Genomic DNA, 22,004 nt, shown 5'->3' with positions numbered 1-22,004 from the left:
TTGCGCTGCCGGCAGTGGCAGCAGCAGAGGTGTGATGGGGGCGTCGCTCTCCCCTGATCGCCGGGTTGCCTCCCGCCCCTGAGGGCTCCTGGACTGTGAGAGGGGGCAGGCCGGGTTGAGGGACCCACCTCCAGTGCATGCATTTTCATACATTGGGCCTCTAGTACCTTATATAAAAAGCCTGTATCAGAAATGTTCCCTCTGTGATTAACTTGTATCATTTCTTTCAAATTATTTTACATATTTTTCTTTAGATTATATAGGGAAGTCACATGATATTCTCAGAGGGCCTTAAGGAAGAAAAAATTTAATTTACCTGGTCAGAGGATCTCTTATCCACAGTAGGTTTTGACCCAAACTACAGTTGCCAACCCCCCACATAGTAAAAAATCCACATGTAACTCTTGACTTCCCCAGAATTTAACTACACAGTTGTTTCTCAGTACCTGAGGGGGACTGGTTCCAGGACCCCCTGTGGATACCAAAACCCACAGATGCTCAAGTCCCCTATGTAAAATGGCAGAGAACAATACATGCGGTAAGCTCTTCACATCCTAGGACTCCCAACCATAGATCAAAAACAGTACAGGGATTTGTGAAAAAAATCTATGTGTAAGTTGACCCGCACAGTTTCAAACCCTGATATTCAAGGGTCAATTACTTCTAAGCAGAGGGAGACCACAACTGAAATGGAAAGAGAAACAAGATAATTAATGTTCACAAACCTGGGTCCAGGAGCATTTTCAATAGTCTTTATGACTACATGCAGTTTTTGCCTCCAGAACTTCACTCAGTGTCAGATGTAATGCCACTGGATAAGGAAAATTCAACATGTGATACATTATTGTGCTGAGTGGCTGAGGTACATGGGATGCATGAAAATCCAAATTTATAGTGGGAATTCAGACTCTTAGCTCTTAAAATAATGACTATAAGTGTCATAAATTATGCCCCACACTTGGGATGTCACCATTCAAAGATCTTAAGTACTCAATAGAATATAGTGAAACTTATTACTTCAGTAATGAATAGAGTCTGAAAATTGGTGTGCTAACTATCTGTCTTCATGGGAGTATCAAATAGTGATAATGTCCAAGGAAGTCTAGTTTTTAAAAGGATATTCATTTGGAATGCTGGTTTCTGTCATAGCCATGATTAGTAAGCAGAGAGATCTCATTTAAACTAGAGACAGTAAACAAAAAAGAGATTCAAAGATACAATTAAAGAGTTTAGCCTATTTTTAAATATATATATACAAAGATGTGGGTCATTAGATCATATTAATCCATTGTGTGGTTATATTTATAAAATGGAGAAAATAAAAAGATTTCATGTGAAAATTTGAGATTATCTTTTCGTCATTATCTCAGAAAGTGAAGCTATTTTTAAGAAATTGGTTTGCATTGTGTTGTGTTGTAGATGTAATGTTGGTGTTCATTCACCGCCAGCTAAGAAATCTGCATAGGAGAAAGGACCTGAAGAGCAAGAAGGGGGCAGAGATTCGTCACCTTTGCTCTGGCTGCTGCTGGCTGCTGCCTCAACTAGCAAAACTGACTCCCTTATACAGGGTGCATAACGGGGCGAGTTCATGTTCCTTGATCTGGAAAGAATGCTGCAAAAAATATTTTTCTGGCAATAGAAAGTGGAACAGGAAGCATTGACAACTTCTGTTTTGGGATAGTGTCTCAGAAATCAAAATACTATTATGATCTCACAGGGAGTCTCTTGGCTCCATAGAAACTTCCAGATATTTAGATTTAGGACTCACAGCAGATGGCAGAATCAGCAACCGCATCTCTGCCCCCTAAATCCTATATCCAGGGCCTGATGAAATGCTATCCTGTCCCCTCCTGTACTCCTTCACTCCTCACCAGTCAAATGCTGCCTAATGCTGTGTACCTCTCTCATACGTAACACTTACCACTTTCTACTTTGCAGGCAGGGTAGGTATTTGTGTATGTGTCTCATCTGCTGAGTCCGACCTTAAACTCCTTACACACGGAGGGTGCTCAATAAATAGATACTGATTCAGGCAGGTCCGTGTTCTCTGGGTACTCTGCTCTGAGTTAGTGCAGGTACTATTAGGAAAAGACTGGGATACCGAACCACGATTCAGACTTTCAAACCCACTTCTTCATTTATACAGGGATAAAAAATTGCAAAATACTAGTCACGTTGAATGAATTTCTACATAGCTTTTTTTGTGTGTTCTAACAAATATCTATCAGGCACTAACTGGAGGGTTGGCAGTCCGAATACAAAAGAGTGCACAGTCTGATGAGAAACACAAACTCCCAACTAGATTGATGCAGTGTGGAAAGGGCCATAAACATAGCGCATAGGAAATACTGTAAGTGCGCGGAGAAGGGAGGGGCTAGTTCTGCCTGGTGGCTAGGAAACCAAGTCCTACAAGGTGAGTCGCAGGGGAGGTTCTGGGAGTCCCAGAGGTCAGGTGGCTGAGTGTTCAGAGCCTGTGTGATGGTTTCAGAGTCACGGGAATGAGACAGGTTGGCATCTTTCCATTCCCTCTTGCAAATTTAAGAGCGTCTGTTTCTCCCTAGACCCTCAAATAGTTGGGAGTAGCTATTCCTACAAAGTAGGCAGGGATTCTTTTTTTTTTTTTTTCATGGCTTTCAGATGATACAGAAGCACTTAGCAAAAATCTGCAATCAGTTCATTTAAAATTTGCAGCCATAGAATGTGCAAAATAAAAGTCTGCTTATGAACAAAACTTCGTCTGAGATTATGGTGGTAAAATTCTCTCAACCCTAATATTTCTACGTTGAATCATTTGACAAATGTGCACCGCATGCCTGGGGTGTGCCAGCTTCTGCTCCAGGAGTCGGGGTCCAGCCCCAGCTCCCATCTGCCTCCTCTTCGACCTTTACCAGAAGCAAGATGCAAAAGTCAGGAATCAGTCTGACAGCACTGTTTTCATAGTGATGTTTACCAAGCATTCAGAAACCAAACGTTGAGGGGCAGAGTGAAGCTGAGAAATGAGATGTCTTTCTGGACCACGCAGTCGGGAATTCCATTTGGGAGGGGCAGGGCCCAAACTCCTTCCCACATCATCTGAATAATTTAAGCCCTTCTCTGCTCCCTCTTTACTCTGACCATAATGTGCTAGGCCTTTTGAAAAGCAATAGGACAAACAAAAATAATAATTCTAATTTTTCTCTCCAGGAGAAGAAATAATCCCAAATCCTCATGTTTCTAATATGATTTAGAAAAATCTAAAGTAGTGCCAGATTTGCAAAGTAATAAATATGAAAACTGAGAATAAGCTTTTCTAATACATGTTACTTGAGATTTCCTTCTGACCTTTTTTTTAAAGGAAAGTTTACCAGTTGCATTTCTTCATATTAAAGTTATTTTAAAGTCACGTTATGACCAACAGATTATGACTAATGAAGTTTTTATTCATTGGACAAGAATTTATTGAGTGCTTACTATGTGCCAAACCCTACAGATACAAAGTTGGAGTTCCAGGCATCAGGAAGGACCACAGTCTAATAAATAATTTTAATACAGTGTAATAAATACAATTATGTAAGTGTGTCAGATAATTAGTGGTGACAAAGAACACACAGCCACCTCCTAGGGAAGGAAGGAGTTAGAAAAGGTTTTGAAAAGGAAATGATGTGAACGAGTGTAAAGATGAAAGGCGAGTTATAAACATTCATGTCGTGGTGGCAGAGAATGTGTTCTTAGTGTCTGAGCATATTCAGTAGAGTCTAAGTTGAAAGGCACCGTGTAGATCTTCCGGTCCAGTGTCCCAGTCACGGAATCCCTGACAGGGAAGCAGTGTGACTGATGCATTCGTTTTCCATTGGTGCTCTGGGTATAGCTTCACACTCCTTCCAAAACTAGGGGTCGGGTAGATTTAAACTGCCTGGGGCACCTGTCTATCATTTACATTTATTTCATATATTAGTTTACATGAGTTTTCATTGGAGAGAAATAACACAGTTCTGTAGCTAAAAACTATTGGCCTAGTACAAAGAGCATGGGACATATGGGAGAGTCTCTTATTTGTGTCCTTAGCAAATGAAATTCAGTTGTTTCATGTAGGAGAAAGTGATCTGTCAACTGTAAGGCACTGAGTATATTTAAATTATTTTTAAGTCATTTGGGCCTGAGTTCCTTCATTTAAAAAATGAGGGTGTTTCACCCAGAAGTCTCAAGTCCCCTGTAGCTCTAGAATTATGTGATTTGTGATTACCCGGCTTTCCCTTGGCTAAATCTAAAGACAAGAATGCTTTTTCAGTGTACTCCTTCCATTGCTTTTGACAAGACATAACATTGAAATTAAAGCATCTTGTTTTGTGAATTATAACTAGTAATTGGTTTTGTAAATTGCAAATACCGACACACAAAGCTGAGATGAGACTGTGTGGTTCATAGGCTATGGACATTGTAATGGCTAGTAATGCTTATTTGTTGCACATATGCCCAAAGTCACATGCTTCAAATCTTGCTTTTAATAAAATATTTATGTTCTTTTGGTAGCCAGAAGTGCAACTTGCTGAAGGCTTTGATGTGTTTATGCCTAAATCTCAGCTGGACTCTATATTGTCAAACTACACTCGCTCAGGAAGCCTTCTGTTTAGAAAACTGGTGTGTGCGTTTTTTGATGACAAGACTTTGGCTAACTCCTTACCCAATGGGAAGAGGAAAAGAGGACTCAATGACAACCGGAAAGGACTAGACCAAAATATTGTGGGTGCAATAAAAGGTTGGTCTGCATCATTTCATTTTATGGGTTCTTTGTTGAGCTTTGTTTCATTCCATAAAGATGCAGCTGAAACTATAGTAGACTAAGTAGAGGCTCATTTAATAGGCCGTTGGCAATTTACCCACTGGCATGGTTTTTGAGTGTGAGCTCTGTAACTCACCACTCTAAATACCACTAGTATTTGGTAATGTTCTAGTGATGTTCATCTGTTAAAACAACAATTTAAGAGCTAGTGTAATCTGCTGCAGAACTAAAAAGAAGTAGATTCTTAATCGATTTTTAAAATGAAGATATTTTTCCTCTCAGTAATTTCTAAGAACTTCATCAAATTTCACCTTAAATTTTTAATTGTAAATAAGAATAAAGCTATGATGTTTTTTTGAAAATAAAGTAAAACTGTTGTCTCCAAAGGTCAGAAGTTGCTTTTAGAAGGTCATTGCTTCCAAAGACGTTTTAAATGTAAATGAACCCACTATGAAACCAAACCCTGTGCGTCTCTACACACTCTGGTCTCCTCTGCTCTCCTGGCTTTGTGACATGGAGTCATGCCAGGTACATGCAAAGAAGACCATGGGTGTCTTCCCTTCAGCCCCTGTGAACATGTGTCTGAATTCCACCGCATTACAATAGCCATGCAGGTGCATGTATGAGTCGATACTCATTTATATCCAGAACCATATCCTAGACCTATTTCTTAATTTTAAAATGTTCTTGCTTAGGGCTCTGATAAATGTTATTTTAGGTAATAGAAGTAAAGTATATAAGTGTTATTTTTAAAGGAATGTAAATGAATTCTCAACTAAAACACAACTACCATGAAAATGGAATTGTGCATCAGGCCTTAATGATGAGTAGAATCACTGCCTCAGTTCCTGCATTTTTGGCTTGTGGACTGGGACTGGATGCAGAGGCCCTTTCCTCCCCACCCCTGGGCCCGTTATTGTGCAAAATGAGCAAAGTAATTTAATAGTACTGAAGGATACTTGGAAACCTACAATGAACTTCACAAAGTATTATGATTTTTAAATGGAGTCAGCAAGTTCCAGACACCTTTTGTTATGGCCAGAAGGACATAAGCCTTCATTAACAGAAAATTTTTCATTCTCCAACAGAATTTTTTTCACTTAGAAGTGATAGTTGAGTTGTACTAAGTAAGAAAAACTACAGAGATATCACAATCGGTGTCATTTCTGAAAAGAATGATTTGGCCTGAAGTGACACTAAAAAGATTGCAGACTTTGGGAATGGTCAGTGGTGAGCAGGACTTGAGGTGAAGATTTAACGTGGCTGCGGGAGACAGGAAGGTCAAAGCTGGTGCTGTTTTCATTGCTGAAGCTTTGAAACACTGAATTGGAGCCAGGATTTGTTTTAATTTTCTTTTTTAGGGGGGACAGTATATTAAGATTATAAAAGTGTTTGGAAATTGGGAAACATAAATGACCATGTTCCAATTTAACAATAGCAGAGTTACCCTAATAGTAGATGGTGATGAAACATATCATTACTAATAGACTAATATGGGTTTATACTACTGTTTTCAAGCTAACTGGACATCACACAGTAGTTTAAAAATGTGTATTATAAACAGAAATAGAGAAGATGCCTTAATTTTCTTCACAGCCCTACTCGTTAGCTAGAAATAAATATGGCAATGAGGTTTCTGCTCCCTTTGCATAATAAAAGTTATTCAAATCAAAGAACTTAAAGTTTCTATACACTTATATTATTGAATTAAATTTGCATTAAAATTATTTTAGAACAACAAAATAACTAGGAAATAGGCAGAAATCTACCCATAAGCCACCAACAACCTAAGTCAACAAATATATATTCATTTGTTTCCTTGCAGTGATTATTCATAGACATTTTTTTTGTTTTTTCCTGATTACAAAAATAATACATGTTTGTAAAAATTCCAAACCATAAAAAAGGTATGGAAAGCTGAAAGGCCTCCATAATTTCACCCTGCAGAGGTTACTGTGTACTTTCCTACAATCTTTATTTAAAGTATGAATGCGCTATAGTTTGTCTTTCTTACAAGAACGTTCTCTTTGTACTTACTGGTCAGCTAGCATTCTCACCTGATTGATTCTGATTATTTCTTGTAAGTATCTTGAGGACAAGCTTTGTCTTAAATATTTTTTATTACTTGTTGCACTTTACTGAGCTTTGTACAGAATAGGATTTCTGAAAATACACATCAGGTGAGTGGATAGAAAGGATTTTATTTTTCATCTTGACTTTAGCCTAAATTTATTGACCTATTGGGTCTAGCACTCAACATGTATCCTTTTGTCTTCTCACAACTCATTTGTAATGATCAATATCAAAACATTGTTATAAATTTCTACCGGTTAATAAATTGTCATGAAAGCAAAAAAAAAAAAAAAAAGAAACCAAAATTGAATATAAATTTGAATACATTTCTCTTAATTCCCTAATACTTTTTTCCTTTACATATTATACTTTAAAAGTTTATTAACCTACATATTATAATATAAAGTGATTTTTGGAAGTAGCTATTAATTGAAGGTCTTTTAGAATAATTATATTCCGTTTTTCTTGCTATTAGTAGAGAGAAAAAGAAAAATTTATTTCCCTAACCCAGGTCTTTTGAACCTGAGCAAACTGGGAAAGTGATAAAAATCATTTCTTTCTACATAATAGTGACAAGGCTACTTGTGTTACTACTGCAGACTTTGAAAATATTTTGCAAATATTAAATATTCAGTCTTCCTTTCTCTGTCTTTTGAGATAATGCACCAATACTGTATTAATGTGAAACATTCTACAACATAGGAATATACAAAGAATGGTAGATTTTATAAAATCTGAGAAATAAAAATAACAGTGGAGCCTGGATTTTCTTTCAAAGTGATTAGGTTGGCTAAGACAGCAATGGGAAAAGAAGTGAATGGAAACCTCTAAAATGCTTATAAATAGGAACAGAAATGGACTGAAAAAGAAAAGAATTTATTGTGTAATAAATATAGAGCTCTCTGTAGTGATAATTAATATTCCCCATGACAGTATCTTGAAAATAAAATAGAATCCTCTTTGTAGAGATCACACTTTTCACAGTCTCATCTGTTTTATGATGGCTAACAGATATTGGTAATTCATTAAAAATTCATTTGTAGGTATGACCCACGGATCCTTAATGAGTAGTACACCTTTGAGTTCATCTGGGAAGAAGCAATGTATGCTCTTATTAAGTGGAGTCTGAGGTCTTAGTGCTGAGGATAGTTTAGCATCTTTGATTTAATTGGGAATTGTTTTACAGCCAGAAACAGAAGGGGAGGTTAGTGCCCTGTTATGCTCTGCTCACTTCATGCTGTACCTGCTGAAGACCATCTGATTCTTGATATCATTTACCAGGAGACCATGAGTTAGAGCCACCTAAACAGTGATGGAATCATTGGATCTCTGAATGCTCTGCAGAAAATAGAGTTACTGCAAAGCCATTTTTAGAACGTGGGTTATGGTTTTTAGTTCAGCTTCATAGACATTGGCTGAGAAAGTTTTATTAGTATCAAACTACATTAGATTCTTAAATCCTCTTACATTCAACGGAAATTACATATGCTTGTCAAGTTAAAGAACTGGTCAACTGCTCTTTATTTTACTCCAGGCAACACACACCTGCTATACACACTGCTGTTCTCCTGGGGAGCGGTCAGTATGATGGTCTGCCAAGGCACACACCAGGCATCAGAGCAGCCCTGGGAGGGAGCACTCCTTGGATGGTGTACTCCAAACTGAACTGTGCTCTGACAAGACTAGAGGCCCGATGCACAAAACTTGTGCATGGGTAGGGTCCCTAGGCCTGGCTGGAGATCAGGGCTGATCTGTGGGGCTACCCGGTGGGGTGATCTAGGGGCAGCACCGGCCCACCCGCTGGCTGGCCCCACCTCCCCCACCCCTCCACCCCCCCCACCCCGATCGCCCCGCCGCCATCAGTCGCCTCCCTCTGTGGAGCAGGGCAATCGGAGGACAGGGAGGCCAACTGGCACCCACCTTGGCTGGCCTGGGGCCTGTGGGCTGGGGGCAGCTCCTGCGTTGAGCATCTTCCCCCTGGTGGTCAGTGCGCATCAGAGCGACTGGTTGTTCAGGTGATTTGCATATTAGGGTTTTATTATATAGGATTAGAAAGCACTGACTACAGTTTACTGCCCCCTTCATAGGCTCTGCTGAACTGACCACCAAAACCTCTCATTTCATTTCAGCATCTCTCAAGACTTACAGAGCCCATTTTGTCACTTTAGAAAACCTTCCTTTTTTATTTTGACTGCCTGTCATTGTTCATTTCCTTGGATTTAATCAAGAAAAGGGAATAGCTTTTTTCTATCTTAATCTCACATAGACCTAAATTAATTTGGTTGGGGTATAATTTACATCTGACTTGTTATTTCTTGATAGTAACTTCTGGGTTTTCTCAGAACTCTCTGTAAGAACGAGGCTGAAATATCATCTTGCATTTGAATATCCTTACAATGTTGATTTTATTTTCACTTACAGGAGAGGAAACTAAGACTATGAGAAATTAAACTTACTTTAATTAACTTAAACAGCTAGTAAGTGGTAGAGCCAGAATTTAACCCCAGGCCTCTCTGACCCTAAAGCCACTGTCGCATGTTTCATTCCTTTTAGGAGTATTTGAAAAGGAAGAAAGGAATCCCAATTTTAAATTTCTATCTTAAAATTTAGCATTTTGGATTCTTTAGAAATTTCACTAGAAGACTGTCATATTACTTACTTAAAACAACCAGTCAATTGTTGTATATGCAGAGCATACTTAAAGTGAATTTGAGGGTAAAGTACAGCCATGCCTTAACTTATTCACTAGCTTCCAGGGCAGGTCTTTCCTTGAAGACAGTGAGAATCAGGCCCATCATGCAGGGAGGAAAACAGAAGTATGACCCCCTTCCCTCAGGAAGGAGACACTTCTGAGACTCTCCTAGGACATAGAACCACAAAGAAAGAGCTTGGAAGTCACACTGCATCTAAGTAGTCTTTCAAAGGATGTAAATTAAATTCTAGTTTAATTGTTTGGCAGTTGGAACCCATTGATGAATGCTTTAATTCAAAAATCCTTTTGGAAGATGAATAATCATTGTCAACTCATCTGCTCATATTTTTACAAATCAGATCAGCTTCAAACAGGATAGAGCTTCCTAGTATATAACAACAAAATAATATATGACATCAGACACATAGCTTGTCTCTCCGCTCTGTTTATAACTCCTGCCCAATGGTGGTTGTTTTTATCTTCCCACTTTTCATGTGGCCCAGTGACAGAGAGGTGATGTTGACTCTTGGCCATTCTATACGAAGAGCATATGTTCAATCCCTTCACAGCAGCTTTCATATTCTAGTGTGCATCAGCCTTACCTGAGGTATTGGTTCAAAATTCAGATTTTCAGGTTGCATCCTTAGAGAGTTATTTCATAGGTAGCCCCAGAAATCTGACTTGTACAAGCAGCTGCAGGTGACTGACACGGGTGTTCAGACCACCCTGGAGAAGCACTGCCACCCCAGCTCCTGATCCTAACAGCCCATTCGGGCCACGTGCGATAGCCCTCCTGTGAAACTCTTCCTTACGCTGTTCCTTAAGGGCACCCCATTTTCTGCAGGCTGCCCTACTTCTCTCCTGGAACAAAGGGGAAAATAGCATGTGTCAGCGGCCCTCATCCTTTGAAGCTCTGGGGCTTAAAATGATTTTTTCTGTCATGTCACAAAGGGTCCTGGCTTCAGACTTGCCCGCAGTGCCTCTCCAGGACTTGACTGGGACTGCCTGCTTCACCGTGCTGGAAGGAAGGCGTTCCAGGCGTCAGCACGACTTGAACGGACGAAGCACCAAACAAACGCCGTGTTGTTTTCTTTATGGCCTTGTCATTGCAGCCTTGAAAAAAATGTAGTCTCCACTCTAGGCCAGTTCTCCGCCAGTCTCCCCGATTGCGTATTTGAAACCAAGCTTCTTCACCGAGCAGTGTGATACAGAAGACGTGGTCTTTGCTGCTTTTCCAGTACTGGATGAGTCATGAAAACACCGAAGTGTTTGCAGGACTTTCATTGACCTTGCAGACTTAAAAATCCTCAGCAGGCGTGAAGTTTCTGTCACAACACTAATGTGTACTGTCCACTCACTGTGAGGGAGGAACTAGTGGCATAAAGGCAAATAGGACGTGGCCCCTGACCTTAAGGAATGTGCATTCTCTAGACCGTCATCAGTGAGCCATAACACAGAAGCATACTCCCAGGTAGGAAAACAACATGTCAGGTGCCCAGTATGGAATGAGAGGAAAGCATAGAGGACGTAAATCCCTCAGGAGAAGACCTCAGGAATAAGTGACATGTAGACCAGACCTTAAAGGGGGAGCAGTGTATCAAATGCAAAGAAAACGGAAAAAGCTTAACCATGGAATAAGTTTAATGACGCTTAAATTAAATAAAGCATTGGGTGAAAGCCTTTTGCCCCAGAACTGTTTAAAGTCTTTTCTTAGTGATAGAGTTTGAGTCCTCAGCAACTGTTTACCTTCAGATACTTAAATTCATTGTAGTCACCAATGAAATGGATGCAAATACAGTTTATACCCAGGGATTTTCAACCAGAGCTGTGCTTCTTAAAGTTGCTTCTGAAAGTTTCCTAGGACCCATCCCAGACCTAAGGAATCAGACCCTTGGAATTAGGGCCACAGCAAGTCAAAAGATTGTCCCTGCTTTGTCACTGGCTTTCCCTAAGCCCAGAAAAGGAATCTTTTTTTCCTCAAAGTTAGAGATCCATCTTCTTGGTACATAAGGAACAAATGGAAATGTAGAGAAATATGTTAAGAAGAAGGATATGGCTTTTCTTGATCTTTCTTTAGCCTGTCATATAATGGATGGGATCCAGTTGTGGATTAACTTGCAAGGATTCAACTTAATTCCCATTTACTGAATTCTTAGAAAACCTGGGTTTTAACACCACTGTCAGAGTTGACAAAAACAGCTTTCTGTCAAAAGAGAGATGTTTCTGCCCTGGTGGGTTTGGTCAGTGCTTAGAGCGTCGGCCTGCTCACCGAAGAGTCTCAGGTTCAATTCCTGGTCAAGGGCACATACTTGGGTTGCAGGTTTGAGCCCCAGCCCCAGTTGGGACATGTGAGGGAGGCAACCAGTTGATGTGTCTCACATCGATGCCTCTCTCTCTCTCTCTCTCTCTCTCTCTCTCTCTCTCTCTCTCTCTCTCCCTCCCTCCCTCCCTCCCTCCCTCCCTCCCTCCCTTCCTCCCTTCCTTCCTCCCTCCCTTTCTCCCTCCTTCCCTCCCTCCCTCTCTTTCACTCTCTCTAAAAATCATTGGAAAAGATACCCTGGGGGGCGAGGGGCGGAGGGGGGATTAACAAAGAGAGAGAGAGAGAGAGAGCCATTTCTGTAGCATGGAGGACAGGGCCAGCATGACTGCATTCCACATTACGGCACTCTTCCCCTTGTTGATATTGTTAGTTTGCAAATTTATTATGACAGTTTTCTGGCAGATGCCAGCAAAATGTCCTAAGGAAGGGACACCTTTATGAATGGCACCATATGGGCTAGCCATGGCCATGAACATAGAAAGCAGTGTTTTCTGCACAACCCATCTCGTTCTTCTTTAAATCCCTGAATTGTTTGGCTGATCTGAGATGCTCACCAGCATCTTGAGGTAATGCCACATGTCTCTTATTTTCTTTTTCATTACAGGGAAGCAGAATTGTATAGTATGTCTAGAATTGGCTACATTACATTCTTCATAGCTTTTCTCCTGGACCTATAGTTGGTACCATTAATCTGGCAAATGTTTCCATTCCATGAACAATTATTGACTATCTCATACAAGGTATGCATCAAAAATCTGAGAGACTCAAGAACTGAACTTGGCTTATGTTTTTGCCCTAAAGGTGCATATACAAATGATCAGGGGATGTTTGTAGTCACTGTAGTACTATTGGCTAATGATGAACCCACAAAAAAAAAAAAAAAAGATGTATGTCAGCTTCTATTAAGGAAATACCTTAAAAATCCATAGCCCCCCATTTAATATTAAACTGACAGTTGCATCGATTTTGGCTGCCTTTAAGACATCTTTGAATAAGAGCAAGCGTGGCTGCATCTGTCAGCTTAAAAACACCTGTAAGAGAGAGGTGCTGCCTCTTAGAATTAGTCAGGTTTTCCCACTGACCGCCCTACAGTCAAGTCGTCTGTTCCATGGACTGCATTTCCCGGTCCTTCCTTGCATCTGGCTCTTGGTTAGATTTTGACTCCTCTCCAAGGCCAACTCCTGGTTTTACTCAGAACCTCAGTTAGCGTCCCCTTATCAGCCCTGCCCTTTCGCACAAGTCAGTTCAGTATTGGTTAGTTTAAGTAGATCCTTCCCCACACCTCTTTATCACCACATGCACTATTTTAAATCAGCTTGTTAGGTACAACTAAGTGGGGACAAATCCCAATTAGAAATGTAGACAGAAGTGAGGAGTAAATGAGATGGTTGACAGTGGGGACTAAGACATGCAGGACATTCCAACTTAATCACAGGGCTTGGGGCCTGTCCTGGCCTCTTTCCAAGGAACTGGTGTGGTCCTTCTTACCCACACACACCTGGAAGGTGGATGGGGCTTCTGACACTGACACCCCTTGCAACCACATTCTTTTTGACAAAGACATCAACATTCTCCTATTTTGTAACTTTGAAAGCTCAGAATCAGCATCAATGCCTTTTTTTCCTTTACTGCTACTCCTGCTTAATAACGCTGCCCTGTCAGTTCTCTGTGTCCTTCCTTGCTCATTCATTACTCTTCAGCTTCTCTCACACCTCCTAGTCCAGCTGTGCATCACCTTGTCCCTGAAGTTCTGCAAAACAGTTTTTCTTTTTTGAGATGTAATTGACTTATAACATTACATTAGTTTCAGGTGTATAACGTGACTTGGTATTTGTGTATATTGCAAAATGATCACCACAGTATGTCTAATCAACGTCCACCACCATAATACACTCTATCCTCCCTGCCCTTCATTTTTCCCTTCCAAACCACACTGTAAACTAAGAGCCAAGTAACATTTGTAAAACAAAACTTTGTGACCTTTTTCTACTTAACTCCTCTTTGCCCACTCAATCAAGCCCAAACTTGGGCCTTTTCTAGACTTCACATAACTGGATTTCTCTCTCCTTGGAACTACCCGGTGAACCAGCCCAGCGTTGACACTATTCCTCAAGCATCACATACTCCTTTGAGACTTGGAGTCATGCTGTATTCCCAGGGCTACAATGCTCACCTCTCTTTGTAGACAAATTCAACTCATTCTTTATGGTCCAGCCCAAGTCTCATGACCTCTACCATGAGACTTTCCCCAGTTACCCTAGACTGCATTCATTTCCCCCTTCTCCACATTTCTATAGTACGTTACTTGTACACAGTCCAGCAAATAAGTCTTGATTAAATTGCTTTGCTATTGGTGGCTTATATGGAGGAGGATTACATCATTTGTTTCCCAAACCAGGACACTTTTGAGAGTGACAATGATGCTGTTAATCATTTCACTAGGAAAATAGGCATTTCCAACTGTCCTGAATAAATCAAGATATATGGTCATCCTAGTTATGTTTGGACATCTTGTCTTTCCAACAAGACTGTAAGCTTTTATGGGGCAGAGTCGATGTTCTATATTTGTTTGCTTATTCCTTGGCACATAAAACGGTGCCACTCACAGAACTAATGATTAAGAAATACAGGAGGGATGTCCAGCCAGTGTAGCTCAGTGGTTGAGAATCGACCTATGATCCAGGTGGTCATCGTTCAACTCCCAGTCATGGCACATGCCAGGGTTGCGGGCTCGATCCCCAGTAGGGGGTGTGCAGGAGGCAGCCAGTCAATGGTTCTCTCTCATCATTGATGTTTCTATCTCTCCCTCTCCCTTCCTCTCTCTGAAATCAATAAAAAACATTTTAAATAAATACAGGAAGGAGAGATGGGGGGAATCAAGCAATCAATTTACCTTCACTGAAAAAGGTGGTTTCTTAAAAATCAAAAGTCCACTCCACTCCACTGATCTATGCAGGATACAAATACCAAGATAGCCACACAACTTCTCCACGACAAGTTGGAAGAAGGCAGCTGAAATCAAGCAGGCAGAATAGAAGTTTGAAGATTTGAAGAGACACAGCAACAGAAATCAAGTGATGCACAGCATTTCAGGGTGGTACAAATCTCGACAAATAATATCAAGGGGATCCACATATAAACCCAATTTGTATTCAGTGGGGGGTCTAAAAGCACTGATTGTTAGTTATAAAAGAGGAACATACACAACATGCAATATGGAAGTTTATCATGCATTTGTTCAGAAAGTAATCATCTTCAGAAGGTTAAAGTATAATAATTGCATTGTGGGATTCTTATTTAAACCCAATAATAAAATCATAAGCAGGTTTAATGTGCCACTTCCTGTTTTTACCATCTCAAGACTTGATACATTGGTGTTCTTATCCATCCTTGTGTTTTTTTAAACGTCATCATAGCAACTTTGTGCCTCAAAGAGAGAGTATCAAAGAAATGTTTGAGAACTTTTTTATAATCAGACTCAAAATATGAGCCCAAAATTTTCCTAGAGCTGATCTCAATTAGAAGGGAGTTGCCACCATTAAAAAAGAACAGAAAACAAAATCCTTCTTGTGAGGCGTCAGCCTGTTCCCAACGCTCGGCATCTTCACTCTGATGGTGGCAGGGATGGGATGAGTGTATTGACCGGATGACCTGATTCTCATAGGCAGGACCCCCATCACCACCACTGCTCTCCTGACTCATCATTCTTATTCTTCCAACCTTGGCCATCTCTGAATTGGGGTAGTTGTGAGGGACAGGATGGTACCTGAACTTCCTGACTGTCATAGCTTACTCTGGTACTGTGGCTATTACTTCCAGACTTCTGGCTAGTGGATGAACTCAGTACCTCACGGAATGACTTGGAAAGTTCATATACCAAGAAACTCTAGCTTGAAAAGCTGAGAGAAAAGCCCAGTACTTCCTCGTCCATTTGTATAAAGAACCGATAGAAACATGTATTCTATAAAGCAGTGCTTTGCAGAGAGGAGCGTTAGTGTACGTGTGGTTTTATGCCACTTCCCTAATAACTATTTGAGTTGATGATTCCCAATCTTTCAGTTTTATTTCACTTGAGCCTCAGTTACTGGTCTGTAAAATAAATGAGTTGTACTATGTCCAAGATGCCTTCCAAGTAGAATTTCTATCAATCTCTGAAGCATGTCTCTTTGCCAGAAAAGGGGTAAAGAATAAGGTACCATTACATCAGAGCTTGTTGTTGCCCAGATCTTAATATTTAGCACATATAATTTATCCCCATGAAATATACCAAACATTTAGATAACCATATGTTGTAACTCATCTGGCCAAAAGAAAGTGCCCATCATGTTCCTAATAGCTGTATTATAAATAAGCTCTGCTGTGGGCTTTCGTAAATCGAAGAAAATTAAAATTAACTTTATTTAATTTGGGAAACCACTGAAGGCACTTTGTTTTAGACAGAGGTGCCATTGTACTGAAAACCGAACAAAGGAAGACGGGGATGTTGTTCTTTCCCTCCAGACGACTCTGGCCTCAAATACTTGAGAATCTCTGTGATTAAACAAGATCATTCAAACCTCAAAGTCCCACTAGTTTGGGGACAGTGAAAGGAGCATTGTAGGATATGGACTTACTCCTGACTCTGCCATTTAAGATCTTGAAACATTACCTTCTCTTGGAAAAAAAAGAAAAGGAAAAGAAAAAGAAGAAGAAAAAAACACAGTGTGGCTTGGCTAAATTTTAAAGTCTCTTCCAGTTCAGAGATTCTGTGTTCAATAATTTTTGTCCTGATTCTCAAAAGTAAACTGATAGAATGAAATAAATATGACTAGGAATCAATTGTATGGATCTTTAGGGCCTTTTTCATTACAACAACCAACTGGAAGTGACAGCCCTGTACAGGGATCGGCACTTGTACTCGATGGTCATCATGGTCAGCTTTTACTCAACTTGACCAGCTGACTGCCCTGCAGTCCTTCTGCATACATAATTCAGTAGGGTATTCTAATTTCATCAATAAGAACACTCTTGTGTGTATTACTGTATTTCCTTTCCTTTTAATTTAAAGATTTCAGTTTAGGTGCATTCGTTGATGAACTCTGCTAAATCTTATTGTTAAATCAAACCTGAAATGAACTTCAGGGGTCAGTATAGTTCAAGAGCTATGGCTGTTTCCCAAAGAAATTCTTTCTCCCATCCTTTCAAGTCAAGACACAGCAGAAGAGTTTCTCGGGTTTCTTCTTTCACGAACCACACCTCTGTGCTGCCTATTGTGTGCCAGCCAGGAACAAGGGAGCGGGGATCTCTGCCCCTGTTGAGTTTATGGTCGAGATGGTCAGTAGATGTTATTATTTAAAAACCACTGGTTAACAAGCTCAGGGAGACCTTGACTCAAAAGGTCACATTTCAGGTGAGACCTGAAGGATGATGGCCTCATGTCTTCACCCTTCTGACCCCAGCTCTCTTAAAGATAGCTGTTGGTGCTTATCCTAGCAGAGAGTGTATGTAAGACATATACTTGACGCCGAAACCGGTTTGGCTCAGTGGATAGAGCGTCGGCCTGCGGACTCAAGGGTCCCAGGTTCGATTCCGGTCAAGGGCATGTACCTTGGTTGCGGGCACATCCCCAGTAGGGGGTGTGCAAGAGGCAGCTGATCGATGTTTCTCTCTCATTGATGTTTCTGACTCTCTATCCCTCTCTCTTCCTCTCTGTAAAAAATCAATAAAATATATATTAAAAAAAAAAAAAGACATATACTTGACATCTGGTCAGTATCGACATTTTCACAGCCTCATCCTGGGAGAAATTTCCTGATTTGTTCAGACACTGGTTGAAGAATGACACTTGTCCCCGTTAGCAGTCATCTTTAGGTCAGAAGTAGAAACTATATTCCTCTTCATCTTGCGTATGTTGGAGACATTTTCCAGGATCCATTTTCTCTCCACCTTACCACTGGGATTTAAAGCAGATGTTGTATTTGCTTCATACCTACCTTCCTTTGTAGTTGTTGTTCTGGGTAAGAATCAAAATGTTCCTGTACCATCTATTCCCTTTCTCCTCCTTGCTCCAGAGTAACCTGAAGTTGATGTGAAACTTTCCCATTTGTATTTTTCTATTTCACTAAATATAAATCACATTTACTATTATTTTGTGAATTTATGAAGCTACATATTAGTACACACCCTCATGCTGTACTTTTGCAACTTGGTGTCCTTTTAATCAAGATTTATTCATACAAATAAAGCAATTTCTTTCTCCAGTCTTCTGTGAAGGGAGTTAGGTTGCCTCTCCTTTTTCACAATTACCTGTGGCAGCAGGGCAGTCATCTTCGTGTCTGCTGGGCCCAGATGTGACAACCTCTAGGGGACACACCGGGAGTGGAACTGAGCCACACGGTACACGCATCTTCAGCTTCAGTGGGCATTGCCAAATGGCTCTCTAAAGTGACCAATATCATTCATCATCCACCAGCAATGTATCAGAAATCCTATTTTTCCTCATTCTTGCCAACATCTGGTGTTGACAGACTTTAATTTTTGCCAATCTCATATCAAATGGCACCTCAGTGGTGGGTTCCCTCATTATTAATGAAGTTGAGCATTATTTCATATGTATTACTATTTGGTTAGTTTCCTCTGTGAATTTCCACCCTTTCACAACTTTTCCATTAGATTGTTGTTTTCTTATTGATTTATATAAATTATTTTTTCAGTTCTACATGTTGCTAATATCTTATTTTTCAACTTGTGAAAACTTTGCATATGATGTCTGTTTTTCATACCAAAGTTCAGTGTAAAAGTTAGGTTATTTTATGCTTTGTGATATTTATGTGCTTGTTTTAAGAAAGTCTCCCTACCCCAGTTATATAATGGTATTCTCTTAAATTTTTTCTAACAATTTTAAAGTTTTATCGTTTATTACTTTTGCATAAACTGTGAGGGGAGGATTTAATATATGTTTCTCTGTGGGTAGTTGATCATTCTAACACCATCCCTTTTTTTTACATGAATTTTAATTTCACTTCTGTTATATATTGAGCTCGCATTTCACATCTTGACACTTGGTCTGTTACCTCACTCAGCCAATACTACACAGTTTTCATGAGACTGGCACTGTAATAATTCTTAATGTCTTATCGGTCGTGTCCTCCTTTCTTCTTTCCAGCCTCCGAATGCTTCCTCTGCTCTGGTTTTCTTTTCCCTCAGTACAACTTCAGTAATTACTTGAATGAGGGTCTCTGTGGTATATTCTTTCCATTTTTGCCCTGAAAACTTCTTTATTTCACCCTCACTATTGAATGCTGTGGAGTTTAGTTGGGTAATTCTAGATTGAGGACTTTTTTCAGAGCAATTTGAAAATATTCCACTGTTTTTTGGATTTCGTTGCTGTTGTGAATCTATCAGTGTGTTATTCTTTTGTAGATAATCTGTTTTTTCTTTGTAGTTGCCTTTAATATTTCTCTGCCTTTGGCATTCTCTAGTTTCTTTATTTTACGTTTAGATATATCTTCGTTTTTATTCATCTGCTTGGTTGTTGTGCTTCTTGAAACCAAGGATTCATGACTTACCTATTCTGGTAACTTTTCATCTACTATCTCTTCAAATTTTGCCTTTCCTCCATTATTTCGCTCCCTCTGAAACATCCATTAGTTAACACATCCATTAGTTCGAGACATTTTTATTCCATCTTTCATGTCTCTTAATTTGATTGTTATATTTTCCATCTCTCCATCTCTTGGGTAATTCTTCAGATCTCTCTCCCTTTTCTATTCAGTGATATTAATGTATTGACTAACCTGTTCTTTTACCTTTTAAAGTTCAGTTACTATATTTTTACTTTCCATAAGTTCTTTTTTAAATCAGCCTCATTGTTTTCTTAATGACCTAAGTTCTTTAATATCTTCCATCATTTTAAACATACTTACTTTGTAATTCCATTGCCTTAAGTTATTGGGGGTTTAATCCTGATTTTCTTGGGTCAGCCGACTCTTGCCTATAGCGGATTTTTTCTTTATGTGTTGCACTATTTTCACATATGAGCTCCTCTGCAGTGGGCCTGTGTTTGTTTCGTTTGCCATGAGAAGCTGTTGGGGCCAGTTTGTAGAAGAAATTCTGTATTTCCTTTTGTCTGGAGCCCAGAGCTATCAACAGCACTGCTTATGTTCCTTTATGCAGGGCATGTAATTCCTAATTCCCAGCCTGTGCGAGGTCCAGGCCAAGCATTAGAATTTTCCAAGGAAACTTTTCCTCCCAACAAAGACCAGACAGAGCGCCTTGTACGGGTGGGTAGATGGTTCCCTTTGCACTGTGGTGCCGCCTTCCCAGGCTCTCAGCTCATGCAGAGGCTTCGGTTCTAACCTCCCCATGTAGGCCCAGGACCTCCTTCTCTCTTCCCCTACAGGTGCAGGAACCTGAGCTTCCCAGCTATTGAGACTGCCTCTCTCTGTACCCCTCAGGGCAGCCACACCCTAGAACATCCTCCTCCTCTCCAGCTCTTCGTCTAACCTCCCCTCTTCCTTGGTTTCAGCGCAGCCACCACTTTATCCAACAGCTTTCCCCACACACCGCCCCCACCAGGAGTGGCCTCGTGCCCTGCTCTGTGCGTCCCGTACCCACTTCTGTAAGAGCAGCTTCCCTTTGCACTCCTCTGGACTTCATTTGCCTTCCTCCTCCATTTCACGCGAAGTCTTTTGAGGACAAGGGACTGTCTGCTCACTGGTGCCTGGCATAGTCTGCTGGGTGCTGGGTAGATACTTCTCGCATGAGTGCATGTTGTTTTTATAATAAAAAAGTAGGGTTCAGGTGCTAGATGTGAATTCAGCACCCCAGTCTCTGTGTGAGGTCAGAAGACATCATCCACTGGCATTGCTCTTAGTAAGAACAACACAAGCAGGTGAGATAAACCCTACACTGAAGTAATTGCACCTCAACAGATCCTTTGAGGCGGTGTCTCAGGATGTGCCCTGGAGATCTGTGTGCACAGAGCCGGCCACAGGAAAGCACAGGGACTTGTCGGGGCCCACTCGGTACTAGGGGACCGGGCATTAGAGTGGTGGTCACTGATAGGCCATCGGTGCTGGAATAAGAATCAGGCTAAAAAAAAAATGAATCAGACTATACTTCAACCCCTGTGAAATGCTCTCTTCAAGAAGCAGGGTGTCACTCAGGTTCCCTTAGGAAACAGGACGCCTGTGAGGCTGACGTGGAAACCGCAGGCATGGAGGCTGCTCACTGGCCTGCCTATGCTCTGCATCCCTGCCTCACCAGGCTCGGTCAGTCCCTCTGGCTCCCTACTGCTCTCCGCACATGTGCCTCACCCTCTCCTTACCAGCTGGCTTCCTCCACTTTGCTTCTGCCCCCACATAGTCTTGGTTTGCACAAGGTGTTGGGGCTGCTCACGGCATCACACCGCAGCTCTCCTGCTCATCCTCTCCCTGCTTGCTCCTCTGAGGAGGATGCCAGAGGGTCCTCATCCTTGGGGCAGTCTATGGCCTGGCCTTCCTGAGCTCAAGTGCCCGTCTCTGCCGCAGTCAGGCTCTGGCTTGGAGGGCACTGGTGTGAAACATTCCTGCCAGGATGGCAGCAGGACCAGGGATGGGCAGTTTCCCATTGGCACCCTTGAGCGTGGGCAGCCCCACACCATTCGGCAACCTCTGATTCTCACCAAGCAACCTGCTAAGTTCTTCCTTCCAGCACCTTGATTCCAAAAGTGGGAGAACTGGGTGATGATATCCAATGTTTCAGATGCTAGAGAGACAATCAACCCCATTCCACATTAGTTAATTGTCATCCTAGTTTATCAATCTCTTGCAGGTTTAGTTGTTGTGAGCTGGTTTCTAGGCTTGAGCCCCTGCTGCTCTGATAAAGTCCGATTTCTGGACCCGCACAGCTGAGAGCCGGTCCCTAGGTCAGTAACAATTGCACCAAGATAGGGAGCACATTAAGGCCTTGCACTGGAGCCAGACTTATTCTAGCTCTTTCCTTTCTCTCCTAGTGCCTGGAGTGCCAGGTTCATTGTAATTTTAATAAATTATGAGAATGGATGTCAAGCCTATAATTTATAGGTTTCAGCTCTAACCATGAAATAGGGGAATGAAGCACCATGATATCATCAAAGAAAATATATATACTCTACTAGAACCATATAAAATTTGGACCAGAGTCATCATCTCAAGCTGAAA

At 40.9% G+C, this 22,004-nt stretch overlaps 1 protein-coding gene across 10 annotated transcripts in view; it reads left to right on the top strand.

The window, feature by feature from the left end:
- The window catches only part of BEND7 (BEN domain containing 7), an 85,043-nt gene that overhangs the window by 42,592 nt on the left and 20,447 nt on the right, over positions 1–22,004 (top strand). For 7 of the 10 annotated variants that reach the window (XM_079769698.1, XM_079769696.1, XM_079769699.1 and 4 more), the window contains one exon: positions 4,510–4,735. In XM_079769698.1, the coding sequence (XP_079625824.1) occupies positions 4,510–4,735 (226 nt within the window). Of the gene's footprint in view, positions 1–4,509; positions 4,736–10,475; positions 11,456–22,004 lie in introns of those variants that run through there. The other 3 variants (XM_079769700.1, XR_013813455.1, XM_079769701.1) reach the window with 3 other exon arrangements.

The sequence above is a fragment of the Cnephaeus nilssonii genome, assembly GCF_951640355.1.
Source record: "Cnephaeus nilssonii genome assembly, chromosome: 4".
Classification (NCBI taxonomy): domain Eukaryota; kingdom Metazoa; phylum Chordata; class Mammalia; order Chiroptera; family Vespertilionidae; genus Cnephaeus; species Cnephaeus nilssonii.
This window is presented reverse-complemented; position numbering and strand designations above follow the sequence as displayed.